Here is a 22,215-nt window from a genome sequence, read left to right as displayed (position 1 = left end):
ACTTTTAAATGCCCGTAAGATTGTCCAGACTTTAACTTCCGGGTACATTCACAGAAATCTCTAGAGATTTTGTCGCCACTTTTTGGAAATTCAAAACTGATTGAAAAGAAACTCCTTGAAATCATGAAATAATCAAAATTTGCTATGACTTGCTATAATCGCAATTAGTCGATGAACTGATTGAAGATTATAACATTTTATAACTGTCCAAAAAAGATTTCTGCTAGAGATGTCAGTAGCATCCCAAATCTAACTTCAATATGGACCTGTTTATTCTGTTAACTGATCAAAGCATACATAGACATCTTTTTAAAACTTTCTCAAACTTTATATTCCTATAAAGAATGCAACATCAAATTACTTACTAATTAGTATACGAAAACAAAAATAGTTTCAATGTTCATTTTGTTGTAATATATTTTACCCGATTTGGTTAGCTGGCTAACCTTTCGTACACCCGCCTAACCAATTTGCACCTTGTTAACGGATTTCCATAAAAATGTGTGACATTGTTTTATTTAATTTTGTTGGTTTGTTGTTAGTGTTGTTGTTGTTGTTATTGTTCCGGCTGGGTGGGCGCTGAGATTTGCCAATCGCCTTCAAAATCCTCCTACAATATAGGCGGCACCCGCACCCCTTTGATGTTGTTTGCTTGCTTGTTTGTTTGTTTACACAAATTGTTTGCCTGATCTGGGGCAATTCTAAAGATCGATCCCCCCCGAGTATTGACCCACAACACCCGCAGAAAGGAAAGGGCGGAAAGAGAAAACGGAGACTACGACGAGTAAACAAATAAAAACGAATACGAAACAATTAAAAGACCATAAACATTCAAAAAACAAAAAAAAAAAAAAACAAAACAAAAGATGAAGCCTAAAGATTTGCAATCTACATGTGTATATAAATGCTGGAAGATCGGAGATCTAATGAATTGGCTGGAGAGGTACGGGAGGGGAGAATAGTGGTGGTGATCTATTAATTAAGTCGAAGCAACAACAAAGCAAACGTCAGAGGAGGAGGAGGAGAAGGATGAGGCACTTGAAATATTTTTGCACTCTTCACCGATTATTATTGCGCCTTACCTCAATGTGGGAATCATTGGTAGAAGCTTCCTATTCCTATTGAGAACTCGGGCATATCATCAACTGGGGGAGATGAAGATATTTCCACTTTTGAAAAGTGATGCTCAAAAATGAAGTAACTTGAACACGTGCAAACACTTTTTTTCTCGTTTTTTTTTTTGTTGGTTTTAGCTTTTAGCGCGTTTTAAACGCCTCCATATTTGGGGCGAATGGAATGGATGATGATCGGATCAGAAAAAACGTATGTATATGTATGTATGTATACGTACATACATACATATATGCCATGTGCGCGTCAAAAGATCACAGAAAGCCAACGGCATTGCCTTGTATAGAGTATGTAGATGCGATTGCCGATCGAGCGAACAAAAACACACACAGATCATTGTAAATTGCCAAAGCTGACCAAGTTTAGAATCTTCACTTAAAAGAAATCAATAAACTCAATACACGAATTTGGTACTGATTTCAAGCAGAAAGCTACAAGCGTCAAAAGAAACTATTTAGCAAGGGCAACGACTATAAAATACCGTAGAACCAGGAAATCCTTTTTTCACAAATTTATGAATTACAACTGAATTATATCAAAACAGATGAGAAAAGTTAACAAAGCTAATACTATTTCTAGTAAAGAAGTCCAAACGATGGAAAAAGCTGAAACATCTTGAGTAAAAGAATCAGAAACAGATGAATAAGCCAAACAAAGCTAAAACTAGTTAAGAATTTCAAGTAAATGAAGCCAAAAAATGTTGTTAAAGCTTAAACTAGTAAATGAAGCAGAAACAAATGAATCGAATAAAAAGATAAATGAAAGCCGAATCGAGAATACCCTACTTGAAACACTTCTACTACTTCTAGGGTATCAAAAACCGAAAAAAAAACTGAAAAAGGGCAAATTTTCGTAGCTGTTGTTTTTGTGGGTGTGGTAAACATTTTGATTGTGACTGGCGAGTGGCTACTGATCCAGCCATGAACCTAAGCCCGCCCATCCTCCCTTCATTCATCCTACCCCCCTTTGATATGCGCTGTGTTGTAGTTGTTGTTGTTGTGGTTGGTTGTGCGTTGTTTTAACCTTTTAAAGTTCAGTAACCAATCCAACGTTGGACAGTTTATTTGCTGTTGCTGTAAGTTTTGCTAAGAATTCCACGCCCACGCCCTCTTTTTTTTTGTCTTCTCAAGTTTTTGGTGCGTTGTCATCCCAAAAAAAAAAAAAAAACCAAAAATGAACAAAACAGAAAAAAAAATGCCAAAAAATAAAATAATAATAATACAAAAAAAACATACAGTAAACAAAAAGGTTCAAGTCGTGCCATGCCAATAGCACTTTAACAGTCAGTTACGTAACGGAGCAAACAGAGACAGAGATAGAGAGCTTCGGAGAAAGAGAAGGGGCGATAAGCGATGTCAGGAGAGGGAAGAGGAAAGAGGAAGCAGGGGAGGTAGACAGGCCAATAACTTTATTACGATCTGAAAAAGACCTTGCCCAATTAGGCGATGTTGCCGATGTTGAGTGCAAAAATTGTAATTTAATTAAAATTTATGTTAATGCAACAATAACAACACACAATTAAAAAACAAACTACCACAGACTACAAAAAAACAAAATAATTAAAACAAAAAAAAAATTTGAATACAATTTAGTTGAAATATTACAATTTAGTATTCGTTAATTGTTTAAGAAACTCTTTGAAAACTTCTGCTCAGCTCTCTTATCAATTTTTAACCTAAAATTGACTTTACTTGTTTTTAATTGAATTCAAATTAAATCCCAGATAGAAATAATGATTTAAATAGAGTTCAAGTGTTTGTCAACAAAAGATATTTATTCAAAAATAAGTATCTGACGAGTATTTAGTTAAAATTAACATACGAGTTGAGTCTCCATTACCTAATATGCTTCCTGGACCTAAAACTGGCCCTGAACACCAAATATTTCAATTTTAATGACAACGACTTTTGTTTTATGATGCAAAACAGGGCAATTTGTTGTTTGTTGTTGCAGTAGTACTAACTCGATGGCCAGACCAACAACTGACTAGTCTAGACTCTGTAGACACCATTGGAAAAGAAAGAAAGACTGGCAGACAGGACAGGAGCTGAACAACAAGTACGTCCTTTTGTCCGTTTGCAGTGTCAATAACAGTGTAGACAGTAGAAGAAGAAGAAGAAGAAGAAGTACTGTTGCGGCTGCCGGAACGAAAACCACAGGCACAGACACCGAACGACAAAAAGTTGACAGGAGGAGGAAAGAATGGAGCAATGTCGTCGGGTGGATTCTTGGGGCGGGCGGGGTGTTGGTGGTGGGTCAATTAGGAACAAACCAGTCCGCTTCTGCCACTCTGAAGGCGACGACAGGCGACGTAGCATGCCAACGGCAGCAACTACTTTTCCTACTCTCCAAAGAAGGTCCACATGAATAAAAGAATGAATCCACCCATCCAACATTTGGAGGATTGTTATAACAGAAATCACCTTGATGAGTCTTTTTCGAGCGCTTCTATTGCTTGATCGAAATACGCGCTCTGAATCTAAATATGAATGTAATTCTGATTCAAATACGAGTCGCGCCTGATTAAACGATAAAAAAATGACTCAAAAAGGAGTGAAAACTGATTAACTGAAGGGGCTATAAGAATTTACTCCCCACAAAGAAGTCATTTATGAACGAAAAGGGGATTCGAAAACGAAAGTTATGTGACTTAATAACTTTATTTAAAGGGAATGAACTAAAATGAAATGTAATTGGGAATCAAAGATTTGAATTGTTCTCCGCCTTTTGCTATTTTTTTTTTCTTATTTCTTTCTTAGAGTATATGAAATTCGTATTCGATTTTGAAGCTTGTGTTCTTTTTGCAATCATTAAACACTATTTCGATTCTGGTTCGTCTTCGTTGGATCGTTTGGTTGGTTGGTTGTCATTGTCTGTCTGTCTGTCTGTCTGTCTGTCTACTAGGTAGTACCTTGCGTGATGCGCCACGTCGTTGTCGTCGTCGCTGTCATTGTCAAAGGAGGAGTAGTAGTAGTAGTAGTAGTAGTTGTAGTAGTTGGAGGAGGAGGAAAAGGAGGCAAGAGTAGCAAATGGTTAACTATTTGGTATGCCATCTTTGTCACCAATATCAATATTATTCTCTCTCTCTCTCTCTCTTTCTCTTGATGTTGATTGTTGCCGGAAGCGCAATTGCTTCATTATGGCACGTACTTTGTCAAAGGCGTTTTTAGCTGTTGGCTTGATGTGTGTTTGTGAGTCATTTTTATTTGATTTCTAAAGGCGTTAAGACACAAGGGGGGATTTGGTGGTTATCAACAACCACAACTTAAAACCAATGAATGAACGAATGAATGAAAAACTTTTAAAGCAATGTGTGTGGGCTGTGTGTGTGTGTGTGTTGTCATTTGATTTAATCTTTTCCTTCTTTTTATTTATTTATTTTTTTTCTTTTCTTTTTGCAGAGGCAAATTCGCTGCTGTTCGGAGGGCCATACACAAGAATACCGGTTCGCATTTTGCGGCGAAATTCTTAAAACGACGCCGACGCGCACAGAGCAGCGATAAGGAGATCAAACATGAAATTGCCGTCCTAATGCTATGCGAGGGCGAGGAGAATATTGTCAATTTGAATGCTGTGCACGAGACGCGCTCAGATACAGCACTTTTGCTGGAGTTGTAAGTATCATTTTGATTCTACTCCAAGTCCACCCTATTAACAGTGTGTTGCACATTACTAGAACCACCTTAAGATAATGGGGTTTTAAATACGGAATTCGCTAACTAATTCTTCCTCTCTTTAAAAGGGCCACTGGAGGTGAATTGCAAACTATTTTGGATAATGAGGAATGCCTAACTGAGGCCCAGGCTCGTCATTGTATGCGTGAGGTATTGAAGGCATTAAAATTTCTACATGATCGTTCCATAGCCCATTTGGACTTGAAGCCGCAGAATATATTGCTCACAGGCGATCGTATTGAAGGTGAGTTGAATGTGAATGACAATTGTTTTGAGAGAAGAGAAGAGATCCATAAATAAATGCAATATTCTTTCCTAGATGGCCTCAAATTATGTGACTTTGGCATATCGCGTGTTGTCTGCGAGGGTATTAATGTAAGGGAAATGGCCGGAACACCGGACTATGTGGCCCCCGAGGTGCTTCAATACGAGCCACTGTCCCTGCTTACCGACATTTGGTCTGTGGGTGTATTGACCTATGTATTACTGTCAGGGTTCTCGCCATTTGGCGGTGATACCAAACAGGAGACTTTCCTCAATATCTCGCAATGTGCATTGACTTTTCCGGATAATCTATTTGGTGGTGTTTCACAGGCGGCCATTGATTTCATACGTCGCGCATTGCGAATTAAGCCAAAGTGAGTTTAGATCTGACCTAACCTAAAGACATTAACTAATTGATTTGTTTTATTACTTATTTAAGTGATCGCATGGATGTGGCTGGCTGCCTGGAGCATGTCTGGTTAAAGGATGAGTGCTCATTGGATAGACAAATCTATTTGCAAGCGCAGAGTGATGCCGAGGAAGAGGATGATGTGGATGATGACGATGATGATGACGACGATGATGTCGATGATGAAGAGGATGTGTTTGCAAATGAACAGCAGCAGCATCAGCAACAGAAAGAAGATAAACCACAAGAGCAAGAACCACAGCCGTCACAGCCTCAACAGAAGCAGCCGCAACAGCAGCAGCAGCAACATAAACATAGCAATGGCAGCAGCAGCAGCAGCAGCTCAACCTCAAAAATTCCCATTGCCACCAGCAAGCTGATTGCCAGCCCTTTAACCAGTCCCAGCACAGAAACCACAACGGTTATACACACGCTTACCAATGGTATGGCCAATAGCTGCTTGCCAAAACCCAAACAGATGGTGACACCGACGCGACGGGCGTCCGACTCGGATAAGGAGAACACATACACGGCCACATTTGTGAGGAAGCCATCGTTGGCCATCATTCAATTGGGCCATAGCAACGGCGGCAATACCAGCACCAGCCTAGATGACTCCAGCAGCACAGTTGTGGCGACACTAACCCTCTTTCCGGATGCTCCAACAACACCGAAAGTGATCCGCAAGACACCAACTGGAGAGGCAAACTCACCATCAACATCGGTTAAGGCTTTGGTTAAGAAATTTCAATTGGAAGATCAACCGGCTGGTGCTAACGGAGTAGCCAGCACAACAAGCAACAGCAATTGCACCAGCAACACAAACACCAGCAGCACCAGCAGCAGCAACATCCGTAGAAGCTGCAGCGGAGCGGCGTCGAGCAGTACATGTCGATCCTCTGAACCACTGACTGCTGTGCATAAGAAACAGCAATTGAATTGCTCTAGCAACAGTTCCAGTTGCAGTTCAACACCCTCAAGCCCTAGCCCCAGTGCGAGCAGCACTGCCAATCTTCTAATGAATAGCCGTCTACCGTCAGCAGCAGCAGCAGCAGCATCAGCATCAGCATCAGCATCAACGTCAACCAGCAACAGCAACAGCAATGCCAGCGCCAGCAACACAACAAACACTGCCAACCATCAACATCTGCCGCATCATCATATGCATCATCATCACCATCATCATCATCATGTGGTGATTGCTGCAAAGAATGCTGCCGCTGTGGCAGCCACCAACAACCTGAGCTTGGATCAGGGTATCATCTGTTAGCTAAGGGCCAGCCGTGCGAGCCGCAATGCCAAAAGTTTCTTTCATCGCTTCCTCTGCTGCATGTAACCCACATGGCAAACGGTCCTAGCTGGTCTACTAGGCGACAACACAGTGGAGGACGCAGCCAAGGAGCAACCGATATAGCATAAACCGATGGGAGCAGAAGAACACACAAGGATTACTATATATATACACACACACCATACATATACATATATGATGTATTTGCGTTTCTTCGTTTTTCAATTCAGTTTTTTTTTTTTTTGTTCTTAGTTTAATCATTTTTAATTACTAGTTTGATCTGCAACAACAACAACAACAACAACAAAATCCATTAAAAACAGGCAAAAAAGAAACCTAAAGAAAGTAGTCTACTAACCCCTTGTATACCCATTGCCCCCCACACCCCCACACATCCCCCTGGTCCCATGCTTAGACGATAGAAAAGGAAAAGAGGATTCGAGAGCACAGAACGGAAATTGGATGTATATTGTTGATAAAACGGGCACAGATGATCAAAGAATTACAACTCTATCTCGAATCAGATTCTATATGCAAGAAAAGAAAAATTTGAATATTTCAAAGAGTCTGATTCGTCCTTAACTTGCTGTTTATGTTGTGATCCTGTGTGAGAATTTTTTTTTTTGTTTTTTTAGCTAAATCGTTACATTTGCTTTCTTTTTGTGTAACTTATTTTCTTTTTATTTTGTAGTTAGACTTTTGGCAATTGGGCAGAGCATTGCATGGCGGCCGGCAATTAGATTGGCAAAATGAAATACTAAACAAAGAAAATTGTGAATTTTGAGCATAATGAAAGAAAACGAAGTAAATTTGTGACAAGACAAAAGAAAGAAGAAAGAAGAAAGGGAGATAGCAAAAAACAAAGAAAAACAGTTGACATATCATTCAAGTGTTGTTATATGTAACTAAAAATGAAGTAGAAAAAGGAAAGAAGAACGATAATTGAGAAGCGCGACGTAAGTTCGAGGAGTTTGTTTCAACGAATCTATCTAAATGTCAATTGTGGATGCGTCTGCTTAGCATAAATTATACAAATCATATACAATATACATACATTATATACAGATACCAAAAAAAAAAAGAAACAAAACAAAAAGAAAAGAAATACAAACAAAATATAAAAAAAATCAACAAGCAGATGAGAAAAATGGAGCCGAAGACAAATTAACGAAATACAAAAATGAAAAAGAGAAAGTTCTTTCGAAATGCATACCTATATGTATGTAGGTATGGAATACAATATATATATATATATATATATATATATATATAATGAAGTTGGTTTTAAAATTGGCCACCCAAATCGGTGAATATATGTATGTTTATGTTATGTAGGGTTCACTTGCTAAAAAAATACTTAAATTAATTATATAAACAAAACAAAAATGTATTATCAAACAATCATATAGAATGTTGATCGCATCAGTAGTCGGTATAAACGATACACACAGATTTATATTAGAAAGAGGAAAAGATAGAGAGAAAAATGTTACAAAACAAAATTGAATTGTTAATTATGTATGTCAATGTGTATATGTGTGTGTTCGTCGTTTGTTGGATAAATCATGTACGCATACATATGTATATCCCCCATATATATACGATATGATAAACAAATATATATATATATATATATATACATATATATGTATAAAATTTAGCAAGATAATTATTTTACTTTAGCTACCAAGGTCCTTCCCCTCCCTACGTCCCTCGTGAAACTACCCAATTTCGTTTTTCTTCTTTTTTTTTTTTTTTTTTGTTCTGTAATCCCTTTTCCTTTCTATATTTAGTTTAAAACCAGTCGGGTTTTTGTATATATTTCCATTCTTAATAAATACCTATAAAGATTATTATTATAATGTTTTTTATCATCTAATGCGAGTGTTAATTAAGGCATCCATTGTATTTATTAGGAAAAAGATGGAGATGAAGATGGAGAAATAGAAACAGTTGAAAGGTGGTAAAAGATAAAGATGAAAAATTATAAAAAACGTTGGCCAGTTAATTGTTAAAGAGAAATGTTTAATTTATCATTATAATTTATCGTTTCTTCTTTCACCATTATGGCTGAAACCCATTCTTATGTTCTGATTCTTTTCTTTCGTTTTTCGTTTATTTTTTTTTTTTTTTTAAATAATAACCTAATATAATAATCATTATTTTTTGCGTCTTTTGTAAATTAGTAGTTAAAAGAAATAAATGGATGAAAACAAACATTAAATAAGTTTCTAATAAAGGAAGAAGAGAATAAAACTTATGTTTCACTACTTAGTAATTTCAATTGAATTTTTTTCAATACTTTTTTTTTGTTTTTGTCCTTAGAGAATTTCAAATTTGATTAAAAAACAAAAACCCATAACAAGGAGGAAAGTTCTATTAAATATTATATATTATATAGTGATTATTTTTTAGATAACTAATTTAAAATATATTCAATAAAACTATATAAAAAGATACTTTAAAAATTTACATTTTATTGGTATTTTGGGGGCTTTGATTGGGAAAACTTTCAACAATTTTTCAGATTCAGCCGATTTTCATGTCCTTTGGCTGGATATAAGTCCCTGTCCATGCGCGTCAAATGGCTTTAGCAGATCCAGGAACCTCCTTAAGATAGCTAAGAACGAGAAGCTATTAAGAAAATTGTGTGTCTTTTATCCTTAGAGGACCACAACTGTTGATGCCACTCTGTAGAGATCAACAAGCACATCGTATGAAACCATGTCCTCTAGAGCCATGTCCAATGGATTCTAGAGCTAAACAACGAAAAAAGGATCATTTTCTCCAAACCATATGCCCGCAGGACTTAAGTCGACATGGCACCCCTTTCTGGATCTTCCAGGATCACGACTATCGATCTGCATTCACGGATTTTAAATATCCTTCCAAAAGTATCACGCGAATTTTGTAGGGCGGATAAAAGGCAAAAAATTCGCAACAAACTCACAATTGTCTTCAAAGCTTGGCCATTTCAGGGACGATCAGAATGTCCTTTTCTCAGATTGTACTCCTTGTTTGCCCGCTTCGACTGACACTAATACATAGATCCTGAAAAGTCAATTGGGAAGCTGAGATAAAAGGTTTTTTGCTTCTGGAAAAAATTGTAGATATCTCGCAAGTCCTTTGAAGGATCAGGACATATGATGTCATAAAATTCCAATTGTCAAGGACCATACTTGGTGCAAAGGACATCTCGATGGTTCTGGGGAAAGATGAGATATTAAGGATTTTAACCATAAAACACTGTTTTTTGCCCACACGGTTCAATTAGGGACTTGGGACGACGAAATTTGTACTGGAGAATTTGTGAAATACCAGGGCAACAGAAATATATAGTAGGTGGATTGTCTAAAGTTTTTCGAATTGTACAGCATACTTTTGGGGTTGGCGGATTTTTTTAATTTAACGGCTAAGAAGAACTTAACGATTAAATTTGCACTGGAAAACTGTGAAATTTTTGTAAGGGATTCGTCACCAAAATAACAAAAAAAAAAAAAGTCGCTTATAACTCAGCCGTTTCAAGGAAGTTCAGGATGTGTTTTTGTCGGCTTGTAGTCCTTGATGATCCGAATCGGACTTTTTTATTTCTGGAAAAATTACAATTATCGAGCGAGTTTTTTGAAGGATCACGACAAAAGTGGTGTCAAAAAATTTCATTCATCAAGAGCTATCTTTGGTACCAAGGATATCTCAATATTTTGGGGAGCTTACAAGGATTTGGAGGTTTTCTCCGATTTTTAAGACCACTTGGTTTAATTTGGGACTAGGAAAAAATGGCAAGCTCAAAAAAGCAGAAAAGTGCTCATAACTCAAAAAATTAAAGGACGATCGGCCAAAGAGAATGCTTGAATTGTGTCTTTGAGTTAAGTCGATATCCATAGGGTTCTTGGGTCAGCTATAAATCTAGCATTATTATTATTAGTGTCCTTATGATATCTTAGATAATTAGAATGAGTATTATCGGAGATAATGTCTAAACGTATAATCTTTTATTTGGGCTTTTATGCTCTTTTAATCAAATCCCTAATTTTTTTCCAAAAACGAGATGTATCAAATATAAAAACCAAAATCTCTCACATCATTTTGATCCTTTTCATATCGAATTGGACATTTTCTTTGTTAAGTTTGTGGAAACCTTTTTAAATGTAGAGAAAATTGGAAAGTCCAAAAATAAATTTAAAGATAAACAACAATTTAAGTGATTTGCTTTATGTAATTTGATTTTTATTCAAACAATTTTTGCTTTCATTCATTTGGTTGTAGTTTGTTGTTGTTGTTCTTTTGCTTTTTTAATTAAATTGTGATTTGTTGTTGGATGTTTGTTTGTTTGTTGAATTTCCTCAATTGAAAATATCCAAACTAGATGCTAAAGTTTTGACTAAATAGTTAAATGAGTTCACATTGTATATCATGTAGATTTAATTGTTTCATATACATACATCAACATTTGTATGTATGTGTTGTTGTTGCTGTATTGCAAATCAAAAACTGAGACACATTTGTTTAGTTATCAGCTTTTGGTTGCCATTGTTTTTGTTTCGTTTTGTTTTCTGTTGTTGATCGAACCAATGTTTCACTTTAACTTTTAGTTGCTGTTTGTTGTTTTGTTGACTTATAACTAATTGTGTATTGTAGGGGTGAAAGGTGTCAGGGGGGGTTGAAGTAAGGTGGCGGTATTGGGGGGTAGGCGGCTCTATTTTCTTTTGCAAAAGAAAAAAAAACAAAAATCGAAAGATAACAAAATAATACAAACTAAACACATTATCCTGCTCTCTTATGTGGTATATATGTATGTATGTATGTGTGTGTGTGTGTGTGTATATGTATATATATATAGATTTTATCTTTTTTTTTGTTGTTTTATTTTGTTTTTATTTACCCATTTAGTTGTAATTGATTCACTATTAGGCTCTTACACTTAATGCATTACATAGTAGTACTTAAATAAATTTTAGTTACAAATTTTGTGGTTTGCTTTCGGTTTTTTTTTTTGTTTTTTGTTTTGTTTAAACTTTAATCTTTTGTTTGTTTTTTTTTTCATATTTTGTTGTCCAATGGCCCACGATGGTAGCACATTTTGGTAAGGTAATTTCATCTTGCTTTTCGTATTTATTGCAGGCCTTTTAGGTGCTGGCTTTCTTCTTCTTCTTCATATCTCTCTCTCTCTCTCTCCCTCTATCTCTTTCTTTTTCTATCCCCCTCTAGTGAGAATCGTTGGATCCTTGTGATCCTCTAAGATCGACTCCTTTGTGGAACAAATGAACAATTTTCATTGCTTGACTTAAGTGCTAATAAATAAATCTGTATGTAATAATATGCATGTGTGTGTGTGTATTAGTTAGTATCATTATTATAGTGTTCATATATATATCCATATATATATATATATTAATTGTTGGTATAATGCAGTCTTTACGGCAAAACAAAAAACAAAATTATGCTATTTGATTTTCTTTCTTTCATTATTATTTTCCATTTCATTTTCGTTTTATTTTTCACTTTTTGTTGGTTTTGTTTAATAATTAATAAAAAATATATTTATATACTATATTTATTTGTGTGTGTGTGTGTGTGTGTGTATGGTGTGTGTGTCTGTGTATGTTTGTCTGTGTATACTATATAAATATTCAGTTGTTGTCAATTTTGTTGTTGTTGTTTGTTTGTTTGTTTGTTTGTCTCTTTGTTTTGTTTTTAAAGTTTATTGAAACCAAATACACATTTATTTAGGCATTTTGCATTTGTTTTGTTTGCTGTTGAGAAACAAATGAACTCAGTTAAACAGATCGACACAGTAATCTACACATATATATATATATATATTCTATATATGTACATACATATATAATTTATATGCATTAAGAATTAAGCTTTTTGTTTGGAGGTTGGGAGATGAAAGAGTTCTTAATTAATAATTCATTTATCGCTCGTTTTTAGTTCCTTTTTTGTTTTTCTTGAAGGCAGTTCAAAGTGAAGATGACAATTTTTTTTCTTTTTTCTTTTTTTTTTTTACATGCACTTTAAGTTCAATCTCAACATTGCAAAGTTTTGTTTTGTTTTTATTTTTGTAAATTTAGATTTTTATTTTTGTCATAGTTTTGGTTTTATTTCAAGGGTGGGGGCTAGGAAGTTGACATGGGCGTGTGGCGGGGGGCTTGGGGGTATGTAAGTATATTTGTTGTTCTTTAGATTGCTATTTGCATTTTGGCTTAAAAATTTATGTAGTATTTCAACTTAAGATCTAATAATTAGGTTTTTTTTTTGTTTTGTTTTGTTTTTCTATATCTTTGCCTTCTGTTTCAATTTGCTCATATCTTTTGATTTTCTTCTCTCTGTCTCTCTCTAGGTTTTAACATTTTGTTTCGTTTATTAAATAAATAATTATATTTTATTTTGTTTCATTTAAATGTATACTTTTCCATTTTGTTTTCTTTTTTAACGAATGCGATACAAAAACAAAAAAAAAACCACATTATAGTTGAAATTGTTTCACATTTTTCTCTTGTTCCCTAAAGGCATTTTGCTTTATTATTATAGAATTTTTTATTACTAAACGATTTTACGTTTTACTCTTTGCTTTTTGTTGTCTTAAAAAACTAATTTTTTGTTTTTGCTTGTTTTGTGATTCTTTAAATTTAAAAAATTAAATAATTTCCAACTAAAGAAAGATTAAAAAAACTAAATCAACTGATGGATAGACAAGGATTTTGGGTTAAAGAATGAAGAAAACCCTTGCAAATGGGTGATATATATGTATGTATCTATATAGCGACCAGGAATTGTCAAATCTAATCACTTTAGAAACTTAACAACATCAAAAAAAAACACACAAAAAAAAACTCCTCATAAGGACTAGGCTTACCCCTTAAAGATAAGCCCCAATGTTATGATTATATATGTAAGTTAATGAATTTGATTAAAAAATTAACATAAACAAAAAGTTGTTTATCCAATAAAACTATCCAATCTTTTCAATGAAAGGCAAAGCAGATGAAATTTGATTGAATTGAAATAAAAACTTGACAATTTTCTATATTGAATGAGAATTATCGTTTTTGTTTTTCTTTTGCAAGGGAAGAAAATGTTGATACAATAAACAAAATAAAATATATATAAATATATATATTGATAACTATGCTGATTATGTTTTATTTTAAAGAATTGCGATATGAACATATGCATATATATATAATATATATATATATATATTTAGAGAGAAAATAATACGTATGCAAGATTTCGTTTTTAGTTTTATTTAATAGTTTTTTTTCTTTTTACTCTTTAGTTATTTCTCATATGTTTAAGGTCTCAAAGGTGTGATTATGTCTGTGTGTGTGTGTATGAATGTCTATAATTGTGTGTGTGCGTTTGGGTGTATGCGAATTACAAGTTAAAAATTTTTTCAATAAAGTCAACAAGTCTTGTTTTAGTAGTTTACTTTGATACAGTTTCCCTTTTTTCCATAGTCCATCGAAGTGAAAATTTGTTGAGAGAGTCTCTCGAGTATGGAAGACAGAGACTTGGATGATGGAAGATGAATGGATGGATGACGATTGTTATGTGGTTTATGATCTAGACAGGACATGGAGCATATGGAAAACATATGATAAAATAAAGTGTAAAACATAACATGGATAAAAAGAAGCTTCTAAATTAATGATAAATGGCCAAAAATAGAGAATAAAGTTTAGTTAGAGATTATATATATTTATGTGTGTGTGTGTGTGTGTGTGTGTGTGTGTGTGTGTGTGTGTGTGTATAAAGTTGAATTAAAATTTTGCAGTTCAAGTTTGATTTCAAATCAGGCAAAAACATTTTTGCATGCCAAATGTAGTTCGCACATTTTAAACTTTATTTGGCCCGGTTTTTCCATATGGCTAAATGTAGTATGTATATATATATATTTATATATATATTTGTGTGTATATAGGATGTCTCGTCTACATTTATATACATATATATATATATATGATCGATTGATCGAGTATTTCCTTGCAGTTTTCTTTGTTTTTACATTTTATTCATCTTTGCTTTTGTTGGACAGTTTAAATGAAAATCGTTTTTTATATTGCTTATGATTCGTTATTTTTTTTTTCCTTTTTCTTGCTTGCGGTGAATATTTTTGTTAATTTTTTTGTTTTTGCATTTGTTTTTCGTTTAAACTAAATTTACTTTTTGCTTCTAATTATTAATTGCATTTTAACAACACAGGAACAAAGTTTGTAACTCTACTACAATTAAATTTTCTTCTTACATTTCTCATATTTGTTTTGTTTGTTTGCAGAAAAAAAAAAAAAATTTTTTACTTAAAATTAAATATTTTTCGCTTTTATGTAGATATATATATATACATGTATGTATGTATGTTTGTATGTATGTGTGAATATGCAATGTATAAAGTAGTATATATTAAATTAAATTTATACATTTTTCATAATTGTTAAACTAAAAAATGTTGCATAATATTTTTGTTATTGGTTTACAAGTGACCAGAAATTGGTGTCTGTATATAGTATATATATATATAGACACATATGTATATATATATATATATTTACATATGTATGCTAATTTACATTTGTTTCTTTTGTAATGTTCTAGTGCAAACTTAAACTAACGAAAAAAAAGGGGGCTGGACCTTCTACAGTTTGTTTTCTTTTTCTTTCTTTCTTGTGTATGCGTTAAAAAAAAATGAGAGAATATTTATATAGCCAACTGATCCGAGCTCAGTTTGGTAAAGCTATTTTCAATGAATGAAAAAAATTTAAACAGAACAAAACAAACTGCATTACTGAGCTAACGTGCACGGCACTGCTTGTAGTAGAGCACTGCTAAACAGCTAATCAACTGCTTTAACAAAGCAGTGCTCCACCTTGTACCTTATTTGTATGTATGTATCTCTCCTTCAGCTAATTAGCTATAATCATATTCTGCACCTTGGTTCAATTATAAAATTCAATTTGTAACTTAATTGGTTTAAACATACATATCGTATATATATATATACGTATTAATGTGTTTGTGTGTGTGTGTGTGTGTGTAATATAACAAATTGTTTAATATTTTGTTGTTACAGTATTCATTAGGCGGTGGTTTTGCTCACATAGTTATGCACATATGCATGTATATATAAAATAAACAATAAAAAAAAAATGTTTAAAGAAACTCGCAAAGAAAATTGTAATATAATAATAATAATAATAATAATCTATATAGTTTAGTGATTATATATAATGAATGAATGATAAGAACCCTCGCCATCTATCTCCCTCTCTCTAATCTATCTTTCTTAGCGTTGGTCTGCCCCATTCATCTAGTGGGCTCAAGGGAGGGGGGCGGGAATCGATCTAGTGGCTATAATTCTAATGAAGCTGATGCTAATGCTTGGGGCAGAGGGCAAGTGGTTGAGGTTGGGGGAAAGTGGGGGGCTTTGAGTTTTAATGACTGATGGCTTTAATGTTGTTTTGTGTTTTTGTCCTTAGTTTTTCATTTTCATAATTCACAATATGCACATGTTGCATATCTTCTATATATGCCTATACACATATATATATATATATATACATACATATGTATATATATAGTATGTATGTATTTTATAATAATAAAGTCTATATAATGCCAATGATATATTTTCGCTGGCTCTGTTTGTTGTTTGTTTTGCGTGTCTGTTGCGATGGAGAGGTTCGTGAATTAAACATAATGTTGCATGTTGCATGTTGCATGTTTGCTGCTGTTTGCTGTTGATAGTTACTTGGTACTTTGCTTGTTGTGTGCTGACTTAAAGTACAAATGTTTCGCTTCTTTCATACACTTTGTTTTAAACATAATCTATAAAGAGAAACAAAGAAAAGAAGTAGTTATAATTAGCAAAATTTTGAAACATTTTGTTAAATTTATAATAAAATGCATCATAGATCATAGATCAAAACACAGCACAAATTGTCAATTATTCCAATTTAATCTTATTCCAAGAATATTCTTGAAGAATTTCTTGTTTTATTCACAACTTGTGTTGGGTAATTTTTCGAATCGATCTTTGAAAGCAGTTTCTTACCTTAAATGTAAATATTTGGCTCTTGGTTTTGTTGTTTGTTTGTGGTTAATAGTTTTTAATAGAAGATATTTGATTTGGATTGTTTGTTTGTTGTTTTTGTTGTTGTTTGTCCATATGTTGGCACACTACTGACTACAGACCCTTTCCCTTTCATTCACTGCGATGGGAGATGGAGGGTTGAGGAGGATGACTCCTTAGTTTGGTTTTAGTGTGTTGTTCCACCATTTCGTTTAAAGTGGTTTCGGTTAAATGCGTTTTTCATTTCTCTTTTGAATTAATTCGCCATACGGAACACAAATCAAAAAGTATAGAACGAAATGTCATAACAAAACAAAAGATACACCTTCTTTGAGTGTGTGTGTGTGTCTGTGTTTTAATTTCTGTGTGTGTGTGTGTGTGTGTGTGTATGTCTAATTCCTAAATCATTTGGCATAGGCAACGGTTTGTTTTTTGTTTTGTTTACTTCGTTTGAATCAAAATCCATTTTAATGAAATCTTCAATAGTGCATCATTTCCATATCGTCATCCTCTTCGATTAGGTCATCGACATGGAAATCACTTGGCGAGAAACTATGTTCTGTTTCCAAATGTTGTTGTTGTTGTGGTTGTTGTTGTTGTTGTTGCTGATGTTGCTGCTGTGGCTGTTTATTATTAAACTGAACCACATTGCGTACTCGTGAGCTATTCTGTTGCTTAAGAAGAACATCAACGGGAATTGTAGAGCAGGAGGCGGCGGCGAGGGAAGATTTACTATTATTGGAGGTGCTGATGATAGTGCCGCTGTTAATGCTACGCAATGTTCCCATTGCTGATGCTGCTATCGTTGTTGATGGTAGTTTTGTTATTGTTCCCGTCAGCGGCGCTTTAAGTGCCTGCTGTTGCGGCTTTACACCACCACCACCACCGACAACTCCACCACCACCAGTACCACCAGTTCCTGGAGAAGAATTGCCAAATTTGCGTGCCATATTGCCGGCATTTGCCGTATCCTGTGATCCTGGATCATTGTAACGCGGACGTTTATTTTGCAATTTGGTTGCCCAACATTCAGTGGCTCGTCGTCGGGCATTGGCACAAATGCTTTCTCCCGTCGATGTTGATGATGCTGTTGCTGTTGCGGATGCAGTTGATGACGCATTGTTTGTACCCGTAAAGGGTACATGACGTCGTTCATCTTGCGTTTGATTCATCATCTGACGATATGATTCAAACTGCTTTAAACGCTGCATATTATGAATCGATGTCGTGTTCAAAAAGCTGCCATCGCCGCTAGCAGCATTAGCTCCTGTCGTTGCATTTGTATGGGCAGCGGTTGTATTCACAAAGATATCATTCTTGCCATCCACTTTGGCCTGGGTGGCGAGCATCTCTTCCACTTCACTGGGATCGGCGCTATTGTTGTTGTATTGCTTTTGCTTTGCCCTCATATGTTGCATCTCTTCGGGTGAACGTTGCTTTCGGAACTCGTAGGCCAGCGGATAAATATGCTGTATGGCAGCTTCCACATCATTCACACTAGCGGCTGCACCACAAAAAAAGCAAAAAAAAAAAACCAAATTTTTAAACTCAAATCCTTTTTGGAAAATCATCTCAAGATGCTGCTTACCAGTAACTGTTATACTGCCGGTTGAGAAGATTTTCAGAGTGGCTTTGGGTTCACGCATTTTGTATGTAACGCCCGGATGCAATTCAGGCTCATAGCTGGCATTATCACGATGCCTTTCCGAGAAATTGACAATTTTGATGGCCCATGGCATACTGCAGGTGCCCAAAACATTTACAATGCGAAAATTCTGAAAACGTGTGGGAAAACCAAGTTTGCCCAGGCACCGGGCATATCGTCGGGCGGCCACTTTAGCCTGCAATAAACAAGGAAAACCAAATGAGAGAAGAACAACAACAAATACCGAGTGACAATTTCTTCTTACCATTATCTCTGATGTGGCTCCAGTGCAGGTTATACGGCCAGATGACCAAATGGATGCTGTCGTATATGGATGACGCAGTTTCATGGTAACCATACCATTCTCCCGACGATATTCCACATTTGCTCCATGCAGGGCAATCTCCCGCAACTTGAGATGACATCGCACACTAAACGAGCAGACAACATTATTGATAACAATGTCAAGTTCGGGCTCAACTTCAGTTTCTTCGATTGCTTTTGCGCCCGTCGTTAGCTCTAATGGATTATTTTGCTGCTGCTTATCCGCTGATAATGGTTCTTCTTCTTTGATCACAGTCCCTTCTTCCACGCCGTCTCCATTGACGCTGCTGTTTATCGCTGTTGCTGTTGTATCTGGATGTTCCATTTTTGTAACCATAAATCGATTACCACCATTGAGAATAGTCGTTGTTCCTGTCCCCGTTACAGCTGCTGCTTGCTTCTCGGCATTGGAAAATATCATTGGTTTATTGCCATTTGCCAGGACACCGTTGAGTAATTTCACGGGCATGGCTATTGGCATGGGCACAGTGGTACCACCATTCATTGTTGAGACGGGTGATGGTTTACTAAATTGCGAGAAATAACGCACTGCTGTACCGGAGGCAGCGGCGGCGGCGGCAGCGGCGGCGGCAGCGGCGGCGGCGGCGGTCGTTGTGGTGCTCCCAATGGCAGCAGCAACTCCCGTTACTGATGCTGTTGTGGTGCTAAAATTGCCAACCATATTTGGTAATGGAACTTTGCCAACCACCGACGCTGTGCCGCCAGTAACAGCCATTGACTGTCTATTGGCCATGAATGTTGAGGCGGACGTTAGATAGACACGTGGGGCATTGGCCAACACCGACGATGAGACGCCGCCGGTTCCGGCTCCCGCATTCGAAGAAGCCGCCTTAAGGCCGCCATTTAAATTGGCCGCTGGTATGCTAACCATATCGTTTTGCATTAGCCCACCGGTTAGGGGGTAGGACTGTGATTGGGATTTACTGGTAGCCGTTGTGTCGTTGTTGTTTTCCTCCAATGGCGTCTCTACAGAATCTTCTTGTTTGTTATCATCCACAAGAAACTTATTCATAAAGTCCTGAAATTCAGGGGGTAATAAAGAATCGTCGAAATCAGGATCCAATTCAGTTATATCATTGCTGTCCTCCGCCGATGCCACAGGACTCGAAGAAGAATCGTTAAAGTAAACACCACGATTTAAACGCGGATTAAACGCCGGCACCCCAAATTTACTTAAATTTTCCGCTTGTCGGGCCCTATATTGCTCTGCTGCCAATTCCTGAACCTTTGTCTGATGTTCCACGTCAGCTATATATATAAAATAAATCACATTAGTATATATAAATAACATATAAATACACCATCACCTACCGCGCTTTGATGCCGCTTGACGGACTTCCTCCTCTGATGTGTAATATATCGCCAATGGAATATCGTTTTTGGTATCCTGATGATCGCTTGTTGGTACCCCGTTGGCTGGCCTTACTCCAGGAAAACCAAGTGCCTCAGCTGAAAAGGATATCGCAATGGGCAATGTCCTTGGCGGCGTTCGTGGTCTTGGTGGTCTTGGTGGTCTTCCTGGTGGATAGAATATCGCCTGATAGAATTTTACTGGTTTTGCTGCTTCTTCTTCTGCTTTTTTTCTAGCAGCTTCCTCGATTTCCGCAGCTCTTTTCACTGCCTCAGGTCGCGGATATATAATGGCTAATGGCAACTGTGGTCGTTCTGGTTCTTTTGCCGGTTCGGGCTCTGGTTTCTTGGCTAAGATCTCTTGAGCCTTTTTGAATGTCTCAACTCTTTTAAGGCGATTTGGAATGCTCGGAATTGAGAAGTTTTCTATGGAAAAAAAAAACAAATAGAAATAGTCTAAATAATCCTTTTTAATATCACCAAAATCATTTTTCATATTCCTTGTAGTATTGCGGTTCTGTTTTAATATGTCAAATATATCACTTGAGATCCTCACAGATGAAATTGTACTATATAAGTTTAGGACACTTATGATCCTTAATTTAAGGATTGATCTTCACAGGATACCAGTTTGCATAAAGATGGGACATTCATTCGTAGCGGCTAACAAATAAGATTCAAGGACAAGATTCTGGAGAATCGATCGCTCTCGAAACTGAAGGATCGTCTAGTAATGCCAAAAATCTGTGGTTTTTCTACAATCCCAAAGGAATCTTCAACAATTTTGTGGGATAACGCAACTATTAAAGTGTTATACAATTATTAATTTTATAATTAAATTTAACAATAGTTATCTTAGTTTAGAAATTTTACAATTACCCAAAGGATTTTTCAATCAAATCGGACAGGAGGTGATTTATTTTTTACGCATGCATTTTTATATTGTGTTTTCCAACACTGTTCATCCTGTGTATTATACAACATATAGAGAATCTTACTTTTGACTAAATTATTTTCGGGTTTACTGCACTGGACGATGATTCGGTTCTTTTGAATGACTGGCTGATTATTTTTATCTGTGATCTTATCGGACGACTTCAGCTGACTTTGACTCTGCGAATTGTGGCTGGCCGGTATCGATCTAATATGAAATGAATAAAAATATATGTATGCCATATTTAGAATACTGTGTCCCGTAGCATAATAATGAAAAACTTACTCGTAACGTGTGATATATCTATTTTCCTTATTCCTTGACACGATTGCTTGATACTTTTCAAATAGTTTCCTCTGGTGTCCTTTTCCTTCTGCTTCTTCTATTCCTTTGCCTATTTGGATCTTTTGTTCGTCTAGTTTACTCTTTGGATTTGTTTCAATTTGCTTTGCCTTGACTTGGTCCTCCTTGGGATGGATAGCGGTGATATATGACGTATACCGCTGACGATGGCTTACCAGTTTCACTTTATTATGAATTTTATTATTGTAGCCTCTTGCTATATATGCAGATCGATCGACTTGGATTGGATTGGATTCCACAACATTGACGACAGGGACAACGTCTTTGATATTGATACTATAAACATTAACGGTGGGTGGTGGTGTTGTGGGTTCTCCTTGAATATCTTCTTCAATAAGGATCTCCTCCTCCTCCTCCTCCTTCTCGTCGTCGTCTTCCTCCTCCTCCTCCGGATTGGTCTTTGTTTGTTTGTCGCAGCAGTTGTTCTCAGTTGTTGTTGCTGCCGCTTTCGTATTGGTGCTGGGAGCAGGATATTGTTGATTGATCTTTTAGATTCGGTTATAAATTTTGTAGTTGTTGGCTTTTGTAGTTTTTATTGTAATAAGCTTTACTTTTGCGCGTGTGTCTGTATGTGTTTTTTGTGTAGGTGTGTGTGTGTAGATCTATATATATATGTATATATTATGATAGGTAGGTAGGTTGGTAGATATTACTCGAAGTTTCAAACCTACTTACAGATCAGCCATTTTTATTTCTTAAATTCTTTTTTTTTTTTGCTTATTATTTTCTGCACA

The 22,215-nt window shown here is 35.7% G+C and overlaps 2 protein-coding genes and 1 long non-coding RNA gene across 4 annotated transcripts in view; 1 reads left to right on the top strand and 2 right to left on the bottom strand.

The window, feature by feature from the left end:
* Positions 1–7,022, top strand: part of LOC6644590 (death-associated protein kinase related) — a 56,624-nt gene extending 49,602 nt beyond the window's left edge. Inside the window, exons 2-5 of the mRNA XM_023176880.2 lie at positions 4,533–4,745; positions 4,874–5,049; positions 5,125–5,443; positions 5,509–7,022. Of these exons, the coding sequence (XP_023032648.1) occupies positions 4,533–4,745; positions 4,874–5,049; positions 5,125–5,443; positions 5,509–6,748 (1,948 nt within the window). The 3' untranslated portion in view covers positions 6,749–7,022. The remainder of the gene's footprint in view (positions 1–4,532; positions 4,746–4,873; positions 5,050–5,124; positions 5,444–5,508) is intronic.
* Positions 7,023–16,414: 9,392 nt separating this feature from the next.
* LOC124460848 lies at positions 16,415–17,193 on the bottom strand. Its single transcript, XR_006954828.1, has 2 exons — positions 16,827–17,193; positions 16,415–16,600 (listed from the first exon to the last, which is right to left on the bottom strand). It is a non-coding gene; the product is annotated as an uncharacterized LOC124460848 (long non-coding RNA).
* Positions 17,194–17,217: 24 nt separating this feature from the next.
* On the bottom strand, positions 17,218–21,872 carry LOC6644591. Of its 2 annotated transcripts, XM_047012441.1 has the most exons (6): positions 21,404–21,872; positions 21,183–21,325; positions 20,146–20,610; positions 18,755–20,082; positions 18,433–18,685; positions 17,218–18,348 (listed from the first exon to the last, which is right to left on the bottom strand). In XM_047012441.1, exons 4-6 carry the CDS (start codon positions 19,844–19,846, stop codon positions 17,324–17,326), a joined length of 2,370 nt encoding a protein of 789 aa, XP_046868397.1. In that variant the 5' UTR covers positions 19,847–20,082; positions 20,146–20,610; positions 21,183–21,325; positions 21,404–21,872; the 3' UTR covers positions 17,218–17,323. The 2 variants fall into 2 exon arrangements, with proteins under 2 accessions (XP_046868397.1, XP_046868398.1); XM_047012442.1 differs by lacking the exon at positions 21,183–21,325 and having other exon boundaries at positions 21,404–21,499.
* Between the last annotated feature and the right edge of the window lie 343 nt (positions 21,873–22,215).

The sequence above is a fragment of the Drosophila willistoni genome, unplaced genomic scaffold, assembly GCF_018902025.1.
Source record: "Drosophila willistoni isolate 14030-0811.24 unplaced genomic scaffold, UCI_dwil_1.1 Seg143.1, whole genome shotgun sequence".
NCBI lineage: Eukaryota > Metazoa > Arthropoda > Insecta > Diptera > Drosophilidae > Drosophila > Drosophila willistoni.
This window is presented reverse-complemented; position numbering and strand designations above follow the sequence as displayed.